The 17,677-nt window shown below is 35.4% G+C and overlaps 1 protein-coding gene and 1 long non-coding RNA gene across 2 annotated transcripts; both read left to right on the plus strand.

Moving 5' to 3' along the window:
• Positions 1-928: 928 nt before the first annotated feature.
• On the plus strand, positions 929-2,756 carry LOC124214067 (uncharacterized). Its single transcript, XR_006882061.2, has 3 exons — positions 929-1,009; positions 2,305-2,363; positions 2,702-2,756. It is a non-coding gene; the product is annotated as an uncharacterized lncRNA (long non-coding RNA).
• Positions 2,757-13,069: 10,313 nt separating this feature from the next.
• On the plus strand, positions 13,070-13,450 carry LOC138191385 (uncharacterized). Its single transcript, XM_069138131.1, has one exon. The coding sequence runs from the start codon at positions 13,070-13,072 to the stop codon at positions 13,448-13,450; it is 381 nt and encodes a 126-aa protein (XP_068994232.1).
• The last annotated feature ends 4,227 nt before the right edge of the window (positions 13,451-17,677 follow it).

Here is a 17,677-nt window from a genome sequence, read left to right on the forward strand (position 1 = left end):
ACCGAGTTACCCCATCGAAGTTACTAATTGTAATATGATTTCAAGTTGCGATTTTACGCCGCTAAGTGGATTCTGGATTCACCCCGGAATATTAAATTATTCCCGTTGAAGTGGCACGGAGATATAAGGATATTAAAAAATAGTCTCTGAGGGAAAAAAAATGTAAATTAGTATATATATTTCTCGAAATGTCAAAGATTGAAATAGGTCTGCACTAGTCTGCAGAACTCGTGTCAATGCGATCTAAACTAATTTCCTCCAAAACCTCAGAAAAATGTGTGGGCGAAAAAAGCCCAGCCCCTAAATCGAGAGGGGATCCAATTCTCCCTCGGATTCGCTCCTACTCTACACGGAAGTAAATCAAACGAACTCTTAAAGCTGCCAAAGGGACTCGTGAGAACGGGTCCGAAAGTGTGGTCCACACCGAATGCGTGTTTACTTTAAAACCAGTATAACATTGACCAGATACTTCCAAATTCCAATGTTTAGAATATTCAAGTATTGCAGGTGGTGGTTTCGAACGCCTTAAACGGATACATGAATATTCATTATTTACGTCTGAACTATATAAGAATAAACAAGCAGTGTTTATATTTCAACTAAATAATTCATCAACAATTAACATTCCTTTTTGATTCCTGGGTGACTGGTTTACACTAATTGTAATGTTATAATATTTATTCACATTCTTATTCTACGTATATGTTTATTAAAATTACCGTCGTACTTATATTAATTCAAATTAACGCGCCTTATTTATTCGCGTTTTATCCGCGAGAAAGCGCTGAAAAACCCTAAAAATATGGCATCACGTCGCATACTCGAGCGCACGTGCTCGAGCGTCGCGCGCCAATTTTTCGCGCATCACCGTCGCGCAGCGTCGTGCACTCTTCCATCCTTCATTCTCGAGCTTTCTTATTCTTTCGCGCCGCGTTTCACAGGTCGTTAGATACCACGGATCTCTTGAGAAAATTACAGAAACCCACGTGGCAAGAAAAGTGGATATTTGGTAAGTAAATGTTTAATTTCCAATAAATGTGTAGAGAATTAGACCAAAAAATATCCTTAGCTACTTGGCATAATTACATATTTACGTGCATATTTGCTATGTACGCGATTCTGCAGTTTGCTTGCTAAATCGGCTATCCTTGGCCACCACGTGTTGAATGGTATGCAATTGAAATACCGGCTGATGTGTGAACAGAAAGTACTATACTGCTTATAATTTTTTGGCAAGCTGTGAATTAAATAAAATAATTACGATCGTTGACTTCCCAACTATGAAACATCTATAATATTAAATCTTTTTATAGTTTACTCAACAAGGTTATTTCCTAAGCGCAGTTGACCTCTCACGAGTAAGTACTCGTTTGCTTTTCCATAGAATTGAAAAAATCATGCTACGTATTTGAAGGATAACTTTTTGTCAGAATAACTTTTCCTTTGGAGAATCATTGTGATCTGGATGAACTAAGAGTGTTTGACCAAATATTTAGAAAAAGTCAAAAATAGTGGAAATTGTGTGTGGAAATTTCTGGTTTTTTTCTCATATTTTTTGGTCAACAGATCTTCGTTCATCCAAATCAGAGAAAAATTCCAAAGAAAAATTCGTCCTGATAATTATCCTTCAAATTGCATAGTGATTTTCCCCCTTGATGGAAAATCACTCGATACGGCATAATTGCCTTATGCAGTAGTAAATTATGCATATTCCGATATTCGTATAGTGTCGCGATTTATTAATAATGGCTAATTTTAATTTATACTAAATTGTTGATCAATTGAAACTTGAAGATACGCCGAACGTTATCAAACTTCGGTTTACTTTTCACTAGTTAATTACTGATTAAGGCCTGTATATTCAAAACTGTACGTTTGTAACATTTCAACTATAATTATTATAGGATATTATTATGCATTATAATTATTTTTCACGCTATACATATAGACGGGCCCTAATGAAACACTTAGTGTATCTCGCTGGCCCAAATAGAACAAGGCTGTTTCATAAAAAGCTGAATAAGGCATGTACAGAGCTCTGTATATACGTCCTATGTCAGCTTCAGTTTTATGCACATTCCTATCATTGTTGACTATAAAATAGCAGAATATACTCTCACAAAACATTCTGCTTATACGTTATTTCAATCTGGCGTATACCACCTTGAGCCTTGTGTAATCTAGCTTTAGTTAGAAAGATATCAGACTAGCGTGGAGACCGCCGATCAGTAATTACATGTTATTTGCTTTGAATCACACTCATGTATTTACAACTAAATCTTGAAACATCTGTAATAATTGCAGGAAAAGGTTGAGCAGCTGACAGTCAACTGTGTATTCGAAATATACAACATACGTTTTAGGTAAGACTATTATTAACCAATCATTTAGTTTATGTTTGATCAAATGATTGGGTAACCAGCTACCATTCGATTGGCAATCACACTAATCTAATATCAATAGTGGCATTACGTCCATATTTTCAGTGTATATTTTATGTTAAACAACTTAACTTTGCAGTCAACTGTATAGTAGACCCTGACAAACATTAGTTCTCAGACTGTTTTCAGAATAAACTTTTATTTTCCTGCACATCAAATGAGAAATTATTGACTGACCTTTTGTTATTCAAAGTTTTATGTTCGCAACATTGAATATTATACTTTTTAATACTTGTATTATTTATAATATTTGATTTCAGAAAATGACACGTAAAAGAAAAAGTAACGACTGCTATTCAGATAGACATAAACGTCAACTCGTTGAACAACAAACTAAATTAAGTATTATTAGAATGAAGCAAGCTATGTCATTTGAACAGACAAACTTATCCGGTCAAGACAATGAAAATACACTCGAGCGTTCAGAAACCCAGTCAGACTCTCGAAATTTTGATGTTACTATTGATGGACCAAATTTTGAAAGTGTACCATCAAGATCAGAAATACATGATAATTTACATAGTAGCCAAGATAGTGGATATAATTCTGTAATAGGTAGCGACGTTGAAACGAATGTAGATGAGCATGTCGATAAAAATACACCTAGTATTGCAAATATTACAGAAACCCATGATTCAAATCATTCGGATGATTCAAATCTTGCAAATTGTTCAGGAAGTTCTCAGGAATTATCAAATAACAATAACTCACTGGTTGGCGATTTCCGCCAATGGATAGCAGTTCATAGACCTTTGAGAGGTTCTGTTAACGCGTTGTTAGGTATCTTGAGAAAACATACAAACGCAAAATTGCCAAAAGATTACAGAGCACTTCTCAAAACTCCTTGGTCTACAGATATTCACTGTATCGCTGGTGGCCAATATTGGCATAATGGACTGGAAAAAGCAGTCAAATCTATTGTCAAGCATCGAAAGCAAGCTGGACACAATATTGGGAATATTAACTTGATGATAAACATTGATGGCGCTCCTGTTGGCAAATCGTCACAATATCGTCTTTGGCCAATTTTGTGTTCGGATGATATTTTGAAAAAAGTTTACGTTGTTGGGGCCTTTTTCGGAGAAGGAAAGCCTAACAATGCTAACGAGTTTCTTGACATGTTCATTAACGAAGCAGTGACTTTAATCAATAATGGTCTTCTATTTGATAATCAACAGTTTGATGTCAGAATTGAAGCCTTGATATGCGACGCACCTGCTAAAGCATTTATTTTACAAGTCAAAAATTTTAATGGGTACAACAGTTGTACAAAATGAAGGAGAATATTTAGAGCATACCATGTGTTTTCCATCAGCAGGTGAAAATATAACTCTAAGAACCGATGAAAATTTTAGAAATTATATTTATCAGGACGACTATCAAATTGGAACGACAAATCTTTCTAGAATACCTCACTTAGGATTGGTTACAAATGTTCCACTAGACTACATGCACCTAATATGCTTAGGGATTGTCAAAAAATTGCTTTTGCTCTGGACATGTGGGCCTCTTAGCGTGAGGCTATCCGCCTACGACATAAAAAAAATCTCTCGTGCATTAATTAGGCTGAGAAAGTGGGTTCCATCGGATTTTGTGCGAAAACCAAGGTCATTAAAATTTGTCAAGTTGTGGAAAGCGACAGAGTACCGTCAATTTCTTCTGTACTTAGGTCCCATAGTTTTAAAAAATGTATTGAAGAAAAACTTATACGAGCATTTTTTAGTTCTGCATGTGGCGATAACAATTCTGATCAATCCGATTCTGGCAAAAAATCCTTCAAATATAAAGTATGCAGAAGAACTTTTACAATATTTTGTTGAGTCTTTTGGAAATATATATGGATTTAAGCATATGTCCCATAATGTTCATAATTTACTACATCTTGCTGAGGACGTCGGAAAATTTGGTCCTTTAGATGAGTTCAGCGCTTTTAGATTCGAAAATCATATGTCTACGATTATAAAAATGACTCGGAAAGGCGAGAGACCGCTTCAGCAGATAGCTCAGAGACTTGCCGAATACGATTATATATCTACCACTGATACGACGGACGAAGACGTGCATATAAATGTTGGTTTTCACAAACGTCACTTCGAAGGTCCTTTAATTGGTGATTTAAAAAAATGCAAACAGTATAAGGTTCGGCGTCAGAATTCTTATTTCATTAATTGTAATAATTCTACAAATGATTGTTGCATGCTTAAAGACGGAACAATGGTAAAATGTGTAAATTTCGTAAAGTACAAAAACACATCATATGTTATCGGTTACGAACTGGTTCGATTTGAAAATGTATATTCACTACCTTGTGAATCCAAGACATTTGACATCCAAACTGTAAAGAAAGATGCTAACCTTAAGTCATGGCCATGCGCTAATATATGTCTCAAGCTGATGAAGATACATTTGGATTGTGTAACATCTCGTAATGAAAAAATAGCTATGTTTCCAGTACTTCACACAGCTAGTAATCTCTGAGCAGAACAAACTGCACATTTTGTAAGCAACATGTTATTCACATGCATTTTTATGTACATGAAATTTCAGTTAGTTTAGAAATTATTGATTTCTTGAAATGAATGCACCAGCTTTTTTTATTAACCACGATCTTCAGTTGAATTTTCCAAGACCAGCTAATACTAAACAATATTAATTTGCTTTGTATATTCTCTGTACAAAATATTTTTAATATATTTCTGGCCGTGTGGCTAGAGATGTTCTAAATTCATATCAATTTATATCCTGCAAACTGTATATCTATATCGTGACTTCACTGCAACAATTTCTTATTTGAGATCGTTTTCAATACGCCGAAGAATCATGAATTTCAATATAGTCGAGTTTCATGATGGTCTGCACGTGATTCCGTTTAGCTGGTTGACCGATGATAATAAGACAGCTTATTGGCCTCCTTATGAGGATCCGATAAAAATGTGTAGGGCGGTGGTCAATATAGAGACCCCGGTCAAGGACAAGTGGGAGCTGTTGAAGGCGTTGGCCATACTCGGAAGTGCAGGTATTTACTATTCTGATCAAAGGTAACGTTAGGAACAACTGTTGTCTACAATCATATTTTTTAGTGCATGTCCGTCATCACACTAATTTTAGCATGCAAAGTAAACGATAATAAATAATAATCATTTACTAAAAATAATTTGTACATTGTGATCCTTTTTACATATTGGTTGATCTGAAATTATAAATCTGATAATTTTATCTTTGATTATGTGTTTGCCCAGCTGTTAAGTATGAACTACATTAAGGGGAGACTTCGGTAAAATAAGAAAGTCCCACATTTTTTGATCAATTTGATTGAAATTTGGACCATTTATTTACATAGCAAAACTAAAACTGGAATCTGGTCTAAGTTTCTGCTCAATATAGGTCAAGTAATTTGACAGTTACGCATTTTTTCCAAGATTCCTCGAAACATTCCTTGCTCATTAGGCTTCATCGTAGAAGGTTGAAGTTGGTTGTCGATACACTTTCTACCATAGACTAAAAATTGGTTGAAGAAATTTTTGATTAGAGTTTTTCAAGTCATTTAGGCTATTACTTAAACAGTTTGAGTTTTTATTTACAACAATTTTTGGTGCACGGTAGGCTGGGAAATGAGTTATATTCATCGGAGCTCAAATTCCTTTCACCAATTTCAGGACAATATACCTAATTGTGAAAATATTTCTGCTGAAGGGCAAAATGATTCGATAAAATCTAATGCGCAAGGAATTTTTTGCAGCGATGGGCAAAATCTTCGAACGGTTTCTTGCGCATATATTTTCATCGCAGGAGGTTGGAATTTTATTTCAAGGCCTATACTAACATTATCTAAAAATTTGTCGAAGGATTTTTTTGTACGACTTTCTTCAATCATGTAAAAATTAAAAAACCGATTTTTGTCCAAAATTTGACTGAAGTCTCCCCTAATTATATTTGTGACACAAAAAGTAATTGTAAAGCAGCTGCTTAGTCAAAACGGTATACTACTGGAATCACTCTTAGGTTTCCTATCATGGAATCAACATAATGAACTGTCAGTTTCATAAATTATCCAGTATCAGATTTTTGGTTCTAGATTTCCGTATAGTAAATTCAAAGACGTTCTCATCGTATACATAATTCATAGTTTGATTATAAAATGATGATTACGCAATCTATTTTGTGTTAATGGTGATGTATGTAGATATGATGTGAATAATGTATTAATTATATCAATTGTCTATTATTTGGTTTCATACAGATAATTACACTGACGCAACACAAAAACTGAAGCTCGTGCAGGATGCTTCCGATTTAGAGAATTTTGCAACGGAAGAGAGTTTGAAAAAGTCGAGATCTAAGCGCCATCGAATATTGCCTATCTATCCGGACACATCTGGGGATGAGGAAGTGACTGTGCCTAAGCCGACAGAAGACGCAGCCAACAACAATAAGAAAAAAGCTACATGTGGAAATGGGGAAAAAACGATGAACTTGCCAATAAAACCGGTTGATTTTGTTACTATCAGAGAAGCAAGAAGAATTGATAATGTTGAGGCGCAGGTTACAAATCATTTGCCATCCAAGAGTGTGAATTCACAAGTTGGTAAGGATGTATGACTGTGAACCATGGTTTTATTTCATCCATCGCTTTTACATTTTTGTGTAAAAAATTGTGTAAATACTTTTTTCTAAACATCTAATACTTGTAGGAAGGGGGTTGGCGAGTAACAAAGGCATGCAGCGTCCAGCCAAAGAAAACAAAGAAACTATTATTCTAGAACGTAAATGTATATCTACTAATGAATAGTTGACATAGCAATTGCAGGTGGATGGTCATTGAATTAAGATTATGTTACGAATTAAATAGCTTCTTCAATTAAATTTGTTTTGTAAAGAGCATGCCCTGTATTCCAGGTACCCTATATTATTGAACAGGTTAGATTAGTTTTGTGTAGATTCGATTTTCCACAGTCTCTCTGTAGTTTCTTAGTTGCAAAAGGTTCCCTACGTATATCTATATTTCCATTACAGACCATAAATATTTTTTCTAAGACTTAAACTATCATAATCTATAAACTTGTGGAGTCCCCTGTCAAAGATTTATATTTTATTTGCAGATATTGTCCAGTCGAATATATGTTCACCCAAATTTATATAAATACGATTTGTTCGTTTCAGACTTCCATAGAGAGCTACTAATCACTATTAGCAAAATTTACCACACGACCCAAGAGGTCGAAAAACGACTCAAGTTCATCGAAGACTCACTAAAAGCAAAGGAGTTACACCTTCCAGGGGCTCAAAATAACGGTCATGGTGCGGACGGAGACGCACTTGAAGCTATGTTGCCATTGGGGACTCTTCTAGAAATCGATGAATTCGATAATAAATTGCGAGAAAAGGAATTTGCATCACGAGTGGTAAGAGAATCTGTTATCATTTGGAAATTGTACTCGTTTTACAAAATTAGTCCTACACAAATAATTGTGTTTCAGGAACGAAAATGCCCAAATAGTTTGAAAAATTGCCAGCAATACCTACTTTGAGGCGTTTCATCCCTTATCAAATTTAGTACACCACTTCGTTCATCTTTTGTCAATTTTAGAAAACCCTCAAAACCTTTTTAAATCCTGTGAAATCTCCTGAAATTATTTGAGATCATTTGAGGTCCGTTGAAATCTCTTTGTATCTTGAAAAATATTTTTTTGCAACCTTCTGAAATCTGATGTTTCTTGAAATTTGTTGAAATCTTTTTTAATCGTAAAATTCCAAAATTGATGAGTTGATACAACCCATTGTCTTGCACATTATTGGCTCTAGAATTTCGCTAATTTGAAATCAAAGTGACAAATGCAAAATGTATGCAATTAAATTCATGGTATATATGATCAAATATGTAGCATACAGTGTTGAGTTAATAAACAATAATCTTCCACTAATGATGGAGAATTTTAAACTATCGTAACCATTCTCCATCTGAGTGCAATGAAGAATATACGTATAAATACGGTAAATTCTAGTGCTTGGCGTTCCCTAGCTAACATCCAGCAGGTACAACAGTCAACGACTAAACAAACTATTTCATATTTCAGGTTAAGGTAGATAATGGCGTTTCAAAAGAGAAATTGTGTGCAACAGTAAGCGATTTTATAATTATAATACATCGTCTGTGCACGGCTTATATGTGTTGTAACGTTTCGCGGTTATGGGGTCCAAAGGACTAAAGTAACCGCTGCTATTGTGAGTGTCTTTGCTCGAGTTGAAAGTTGTTATTAATGAATTTAGTAAATCGGAGCTCTCCTCATGTAGGTAAAGAAAGAATGAGTCTGCCAATTAAAGAAAACCTGGGCTATGTTAGCTATAGAGTGTTCGTGGAGTCGGACAGGATTCGCCTGCCAGAACCACCTTGCAATAGACTTGGGTTTTTTAGGCCGAAGCTACGTGTTTTGCAGACTCGGGCAGAATACCAGAGGTGCACTATCGTTAGTTACGGAATCAGGTAAATAGATTACCGTCCCTGCTTTCCTGAGATCGGACTTAAGTACCTGCGTACCAAAGCGGTTCGTTTTAATCGCGAATTTATGATGATGTTGATTTATCCCAGACCAAGGCGCGAGCCGTGGTTGTCCCTCGGACTTGGGATCACCACCAGGGAGAGCCGGACACAGGTTTTACCCAGTACTGTCAAACTGGCTGTTTATCCAAAGCTGTTCCCTGCCTATAGTATCCCCAATTGATTGACCTCAATAATTTGGTTTATCAGAAAAGGATGCAGTAGATGTAGTTACGAAAGAATTCTTCAAGTTATACTTACAATAAACAAAATGGTTTAACAATAGAGGACTAAAGAAAATAGTAATGTTAACAGAGAAGAAACAACTAAAAATAACTAAGAGTACAATCGCTGCTAAAAGCGATCGAAAAGAATTAAATCTAAATACAAAGAATATTAACAAACAAAAGAAAAATAAAGAAATAAGAACTCAAGTTTTATAGGCTGCGGTCAATCAGTATGCCGTAGGAGAGTTTAAAAGAGTTAAGTTTAGAGTTGAGTATGCGAAGGTCGTTATAAGTTTTCGGTTTGGATTTCAATATTCGAAAATTTGGTTGGTTGAAAGTAGATTGAGTAGACTGCTTTAGTTCTAAGCTCAAGATTTGGTTTCTGATAATTTATGTCTCCTAGAGAGAACAGTGAAATTTCACAGAGTTAAAGTTTGAAGTTAAAGAGAGTCAGCTGAGCGTTTTGCTTCAGTGCTCGAAGAATGAGTGATAAGTGGAACAGCTGTGCGCTTTGCTACAGGTCTGAACTTGTAATCGAAGAGTATTTAATAATTTCAATAGAGTCAATTGGGCGCTTTGCCTCAATTGCTCGAAGAAGTTAAATATTGGGTGGAACAGCTGTGCGCTTTGCTATAGGTCTGAACACTAGGTCGTCGTTCGTGCTCAGTTTTATACTTGTCAGGCCTATTGTCCAGGGATTATCCCCGCCGTTGGGTCCTGGTCCGTCGTGCTGTCCTCACACCGCTCGCTGGTGTGGGTGATGATGAGATACAGCTGGTTGTATGTAATGGTCATACTCGGCTGACCGTTACAGTATTGTATGTTATTGCTATAGATGTTTGAACAAGTACTTTCTTCCAGGAAATATTCTGCATACCTTGATTCTGAGGCTGACTATAATTGAAGGGGTTGGTGCAAAAAGGATATACGTGATAGACAAAAACGTCCTTTTTTTTATATTTTGATACTCTTTCTACATTAAGGCCCTCACTATATAAACCTGTATTCAATATTCCAGACCTATAATTCTACAGTATAGATTATATCATTTATTGGATTGTTCTATTCAATGAAAAGATTTAGAAGGCACCAAGACTTTCATTTGAGAAGTATTACAGATTAGGAGTATAAAGAATATTTGATTGAGCAAGAATATTGATTTAATCCTGAATCCTAATCAATCCAATTAATTCGGTCATCTGCATCGGATATATAGATACAGGGTTTCTACTTAACCCGAAAATCAATGAAATCGGGGTAGTCAGGGAATTTAACCGGAATATATACCTACATTGTGAAAAACAGCAACTATGCTGCACATTTTGTACAGTGCGCGAGTAATAATCATTTGTACACAGCAATAATTGTTGATACATACTGAGGCTCACATGAATAAAAATTTGTAACAAAGTAAATTGGGATTAAAATATTTTTGAACAAAATTTTACGGCTATAATCATCAAACAAATTAGAGAAGTTTTTTATACTTCTGAAAATTTCAGGAAATTTCTGTTTTAGGTTAGACTAGACACCCTGTATAATCGGCAAGAGCTTCATTCTGGTTAATCACATACTGATCAAAATAATGATTACATATATTGCCCCTCGACAAACTAAATTCTCCACTTATATTATACTAAATTAATAGCACGCAATTATAACTCTTATTATGTTCTATTTTGTCCTGGATTACCTATCTGCACGCATTAATACAATTCATTTGAAAACATTTTAACTGTATAAATTTATATACTGGTTGCTAATCTAAATGGTGAGGGAATCCTATAGTGAAAATGTAAAGTGACAATGGGAATTGTTGTGATTTTTCTATTTGGCTTGCAATATTTTTTTGACAAGTGCATAATTTACAAGCACTATAATATGTGGTATGAAATAATTTACTATATTTTCTCAATATATGTTTTTAGGTACACTTTATGAAAACTCTTGGCGGAAAAGACACCCATGATTTTTTATTCAATGCCTTGAAACGCTGCCTCAGTAATTCCGTTGCCAAAGAGTACAATATGGATGGCAAAAAAAAAAGAAACCGCTGAGACCGACATATTCTTTGAGAACCATCCTCAGTGAGTATTTGCGCTATATGTTGGAATAATATAATTGTTTCAAAAAAATATAGCTCTTAACTGAAAATTATTATTTTCTCCAGAAGCTGCAAAGATGCATAGGGCTGAATCTGATGAAGATCTCGCCATAAAAATTATAAGCTCCTGGCTCGCTGGAGCCAAATTGAGATTCGATAGAGAAACGTACGACAAATAAAAAATCTTCTTTACTGTGAACGACTACCTAAGCATATGTTGAAGGGTATAATTCAAACCTGGGATTTTTTTTTTTTTTTGCACAGCGCCAAACTGGGAGTGATTGAACCAGAACAAGAACAACAAGAACAAGTACAACAAGAACAACGTGCGGATTGAGAGTATATGACAAAACGTAACATTTCTTTGTAAATATGGTGTATAGCAAAAGACTGCCCTATATCAGCTTAATTATTATAGCCTATATTTTCATGTGCATTATTGTTTCCAAAATAATATAAACATAATAATATAATAATAAGTTTATATTGAGAAAAAGACTATACTTACTTTCACGTATATTTCGAAAGAAGCCTTTGGTTCACGACTTTACATTTCGTACTACGCACTAGTATAGTATGCGTAGTAACATTTACTACGTGTGTTGCGTAACATTTCTTTGTAAATATTGTGTAAAGCAAAAAACTGCCCTATATCAACTTAATTATTGAAACCTATATTTTCATATGCATTATTGTTCCCAAAATAACATAATTATAATAATATAATGATAAATTTATATTGAGAAAAAGACTATACTTACTTTCATGTATATTTCAAAAGAAGCCTTCGATTCACGACTTAATATTGGCATGAGTCTGTACGATTTTATAATGTATTTGAAAATAAATAACTTTATAAGATACCTATATAATTAATCATTTTACTCAGATTCAGGACTTTCTTTATTACCTGAAAGATTTTTGAAATGTATTGTGGAACATATCAGAAATATTTTCACTATATCTTTCGGAAATGTTTCAGCAATATATCAGTCACGATTTTCAGATATATCGCTGAAAAATTTCTGAAATATATCGCGGAAATATTTCTGACATATTACCGAAATGATTCTGACATATTTTTGACATATGTCAGCTATATATTTCTGACATATTTCTGAAATGTTGCAGTAAATAATAACGTGTTTCAAATGAGACGTTTCTGAAATATATCGCGGAAATATTTCTGACATATTACCGAAATGTTCCTGACATATTTCTGACATATATCAGCTATAAAACGTTAGTTATATATGCGGACATGGACATATTTCTGACATATTTCTGAAATGTTGCAATGGAATATAACATGTTTCTGATAAGACATTTCTGAAACATTTCTGAAACATATTGTGCTGTGTGGGTGAAGAAGAATGTCAATCCAAAAGTAGATATGGGTTGGATTTCTAAGTTAGATAAACCACAGCTATTAGAAAAACTGTTAAAACGAGGGGTGACAAAAACACCAGATACTAACATCGACGCATTAAGAAAAGATCTCGTCAAGTTATTACGTCATACAACGGAAGCAGAGAGCTCTCAGCAAATGGAGCAACGTCAACAAAGGCAAGAGTTGACTGAACAAGAACCCGGCGACATTCAGAATCCAGTGCCAAGAAGAACGAAAATGGCATACAAAGCTCCAAGTCTATAATTTCAACTCGGTCAGGACGACTATGATATATTTATTGATCAACTGGAGTTGTATAATTTGGCGAATGATGTGGCGGACGACAAAGCGGTGGCCGTGCTACTCACCAAGATGAGTCCAGAAGCATACAAACTTATTCGGAATCCTTGTGCGCCAACAGAACCGAAGTCGGAGACATTTGCAGAACTTAAATCATTAATCAAAGAACACTTGTGTCCCAAGCCTTCGGAGGCGATGAAAAGGTACAGATTCCATCAAACCCGGCAAACTTTTACAGAAAGCGTCGCAGATTACGTGGCTCGATTGAAGAATCTAGCCTATAATTGTGAATTCAGCAATTTTAAAGAAGCTCTTAGAGATCAACTAGTCTGTGGGTTGAGAAGTGAAGACACAAGGACTGAAATCTTCAAGGAAGAAAAACTCACGTACGACTCAGCGTACACAATTGCATTCGCTTCAGAAAGAGCAATTCACATACACCCCGTTACCTAAGCATATCAGTGATGAAAAAGCTGTCGTCAACATCCGTAACAGCGACTCATATTGCTTTCTATGGTCGGTCACCGCAGCCCTCTCTCCAGGTAACAACAATCTCAGCGTAATTACTTTATACCTAGATTTAGCTCATTACTTTAATACGAAGGTTTGCATTTTCCAATGTCCTTAGACCAGATTTCAAAATTTAAGAAAGTTAACAAATTTTCAAACAACGTTAATGGTGTAGATTGTACGGAAAAACAGAAGCGCAGTGAAATTGTAGCCATTCATTCCAGCCGAAACAAGTCTGATGAATCAGTATTCTATTTTTTAGTGATAGAGACTGAAAACGACGATAAAGATGTTGATGATGGTATGTAAAATATTAAAAAGAATGTAACACATCATTTTGCATGGATTCGAAATTTATCGAGATTGACAAGTTCCCAAATTTCCAAACGCTTACATCAGACGTGGTTGTGCGATAGGTGTCTATTACACTTTCAATCTGAAAAGTCTTTGTTCAAGCATAATGTAGATTGCATGAATTTGAACAAAACCAAAGGTATCTTACCAGCAGAAGAGGACAAGATTCTGAAATTTAAAAATTTTCAACATAAAGTATCCGTTCCGTTTTGCGTTTACGCAGGTCTAGAATGTTTACTGCAGCCCACACATGAAAGTTTTGGGGAAAATAGAACAATTTATGAGAAGCATTTTCCGTAAAGTATAGCTTACTATTGTTACGCCCCGACGTACCGCCTTGGCGTACCTTTTTTTAAATTCCATTTCATTTCATTTCTTTGATTACTTCAATGCACATATATCATTTCATCAAAATCTCATATTCTAATAACAGCGAGTTCCACCCCTCCTGGCAAAAGTCACGTAGAGACCAACGATGATTCCTAGTATAAGGTTCAACTGTATTCTATTTAACTGGTACCAAGAACTGAGATAGGAGACTGCTGAATTAGCATCAGTAGCGCTCAGACTGGAAATATCCCTCTTTTTAAGTTAAAACTATAATCAATAACTAGGATAAACCACTACCTTTAGAACCACCAAATTAAAATAGATTACTTATTGGAATGTATGAATGAATGTGTGAACATTGCATGTAAATATCTTTTGTTCATATCTTCAATGTGTCACCGACGAGATTGAGAATCGTCGGAACACCGTCGAAGAGCGAGAAGTAACGCTGACCATGTGGATTTGGGCACCAGGAGGTCGCCCTCGCACCTCATTGGCTAATTACCGTTGTAACTAATTACAACTGCAGCTCCTTGGACCCTCGGGCCCAAGAAGCCGCGTCTTTCGTCTGTCAAGTCGCGAAGTGCGTGGACGTAAACCCGGATGAGCCCTTCTCGAGCAAGAGTAGCGTTTGGAAAATCTTAGTTGTGAACGACCTAAAATCTCGTGCTAATTCGTCAAATTCGAGCATTCAGTTATTCTGTTAGCTGCAAGAGACTCACTATTTCCTACGTTTCCATCTTTTCTGTTCTTTACTAAATCTCATCGTTTCGCGAATAGACATTTTTATGCAGTTCCATTTTCCATAATTAAACTGAGTTCCGCCCTGATTCAATCGAATCAGGTAATCTTAAGTAATAATAATAATAATTACACTATCATTTTCAATAAATAAATCGTTCCAATCAATTTCATCATACATTAAAATCAGAAAATTGACACTTTCAACTATAACTTTCGATAACAAGATATCATTCCAAATCTAAAAGACTAAGTGACCGACGTTCAACATCATTCGATTCATCAACTCTTCCAAATTTGAGGTGAGGCCCCTGGCCCAGCATTCTACCGACGCAGACCGACACGATCCGACGGCTCTCAATCTCGTCGACCGATTCACCTAAAGCTAAGTCAATCCGAGTGTTAATCTTCAAAATTAGACGAATTCTTGTTTCACCTTGATAATCAAAAACTACTTCAGTAATATTCATTCAAAACCAAGTCTAGAATTGGTGGCTAGCTTCACTACCCCCAATTAAATTGTACTTATTGTTTCCAAGAATTAACGAATAAGACTTAACAATAGTATATATATAATCGATTTAAGATAATCTAAAAAGAGAGATACAATACAATAATCACGACCAGCTAGTTATAACCATCGTTCAGAGTAGATGTTCCTGGTACCAAATAATAATATCCTCTAGGATAGTATAACACACGATTTTTTATAAACTTGAAAACTTTATAAATTGTTATTTTCGGCTCATATATCATTATCACCATCGATTGTTACCAGATATTTCAATAACCAAATTGAAACAGAATATACTTCATCTTTTACCAGTTGAATCATATTAAACATTTATTTTGAACGACCTTCTTCCTATTTTCTTCATTATAAAATTGCTTCAACAAATTAAACAAACCTCACAGACCTGTACAGGACTATAGCAACACGATCCTACACATTACCGGCTTATCGAAATGTAGGTTTTCTCTTAGTTCAATAATTATTCATTGTCGTTACGTGGGAGCTTGATTATTCAATTAATCATTAACTACCACCGCTCAGTACACCCTCACCCCCACATAACACTATCTACATTCTACGTTTGACGATTTGCTTTCAAAATTCGAAATTATTCGTAGAGAGGCTTGCATTCAATGGTTTGTGGAATTGGCACATTCGTTAGAAGATCATTTTAAAACTGTTGTACCGATGGAACCGCTCAATTTCAATCAAATCAACGAATTTCATTCAACAACAGTGTGTCACATTTGTGAAAAACCGTTTACACTCACAGACGTGAAACATCGTGATCACTGCCATTTCACTGAAAAGTACCGTGGTGCTGCTCACCGAGGTTGCAATCTAAATTACCAAAATTCGTACACTATCCCAGTGATATTCCACAATCTGTCGGGTTACGATTCGCATTTTCTAATCAAAGCGTTGGCTACATCGTTCGAGGGCACAATTAAGCTTCTACCCGTAAACAAAGAAGAGTACATTGGTCTTACAAAATATGTCAAGGGGACAGACGTAGAGTTTAGATTTATAGATTGGTACCGTTTCATGCCCAGTAGTCTTGAGAAATTAGCAACGTATCTCGGTGATGATCAAAAACACCGGCACACAAAAAAAAAAATTTGTCTGTATACCGGGCGCCACTTATCTACGGGCATGTTTTTCGACTTGCTGAATATGAATTTCAAGTCAGTTTAGGCCGTCCAGCCTTCAATTTCGAGTAAATTACAAAAGAACCCCAAAAATAGCGAAAATTCGATGTTTTGGTAAGAAAAAAAATTATGAGATCTAAGGCAATCATAATTTCCATGTATTAGAATCTGTTAAATACTTATTTCGACCGTACTTTAATCATAAACCGTTTTAAATCTAAAAAAATTGTAAAAAATCATCAAAAATTGCAAAAAAAAAAGAAAATTGGGATTATCTTGGTATAAAAAATTTTGTGGACCTGGATTAACAAAGATTTCGATGTAAATAAATCTGCTTGATCTGATTCTGCAATAAATTTGGCCCATAGTCCCCTCAAACATTAATAAAATTGCAAAAAATCGACAAAACAGCAGAAAATCGCTGCTAAAAAATGGCAAAAATCTTTTAAACACAATTAAATAAATTTATTGTATTTTTTATTAGCAAAATACAAGATTAAGATCCAAGAATGTACACAAATTGGACTTTCAGCGGTTTTTCGAGGGTATTGTACTGTTTCATTCTCAAATGATCTACGACGTGGATACCTCTTTCTTCAACTTTTCCTTTATTTAGTAAAAATTTGCCATCGTGTTGGGATTTCCACTTCTTCGATGTGCAGACTTCATTTTATTGCATGATCGCTTGTACTTGCAACCAGGGCACCTCCTCGGGGTGACGGTGGGCAACAGAACCATCTGGCAGAGTCCCTGGGTTAACGGCGTGTGTGCCGTCATGGCAGGTATGAGTGATGAGTACTTTACGATGCAGGGATTCGGAAACCCAGTATCGGCGTCTGGTCAGGGTGAGAAAGCCGGCCCGCAGGCGTCGTCATCCAGCGACTGCAGCTCTTCAGTAGTGGGAAACTTGGCTACTGGAGAGTATACTATTACAAGAAGCAATTCCCATCTATGCAATAAGAGTCCTTATCTATTTTGTTACGTTTGTGGGGAGTTTGAGCCGGTAAAAAACCGCAGAACGTTTTCAGATGGATTAAAACGAAATTATGAAGAATGCTTTTGCATTCAAATTACAAATTTGGA

This window comes from Neodiprion pinetum, chromosome 1 (genome assembly GCF_021155775.2).
Source record: "Neodiprion pinetum isolate iyNeoPine1 chromosome 1, iyNeoPine1.2, whole genome shotgun sequence".
Taxonomy (NCBI): domain Eukaryota; kingdom Metazoa; phylum Arthropoda; class Insecta; order Hymenoptera; family Diprionidae; genus Neodiprion; species Neodiprion pinetum.

What these genes read in the sequence shown, in the direction of transcription:
- LOC138191385 (XM_069138131.1), top strand. Translation starts at nt 13,070, where the DNA reads ATGAGTCCAGAAGCATACAAACTTATTCGGAATCCTTGTGCGCCAACA.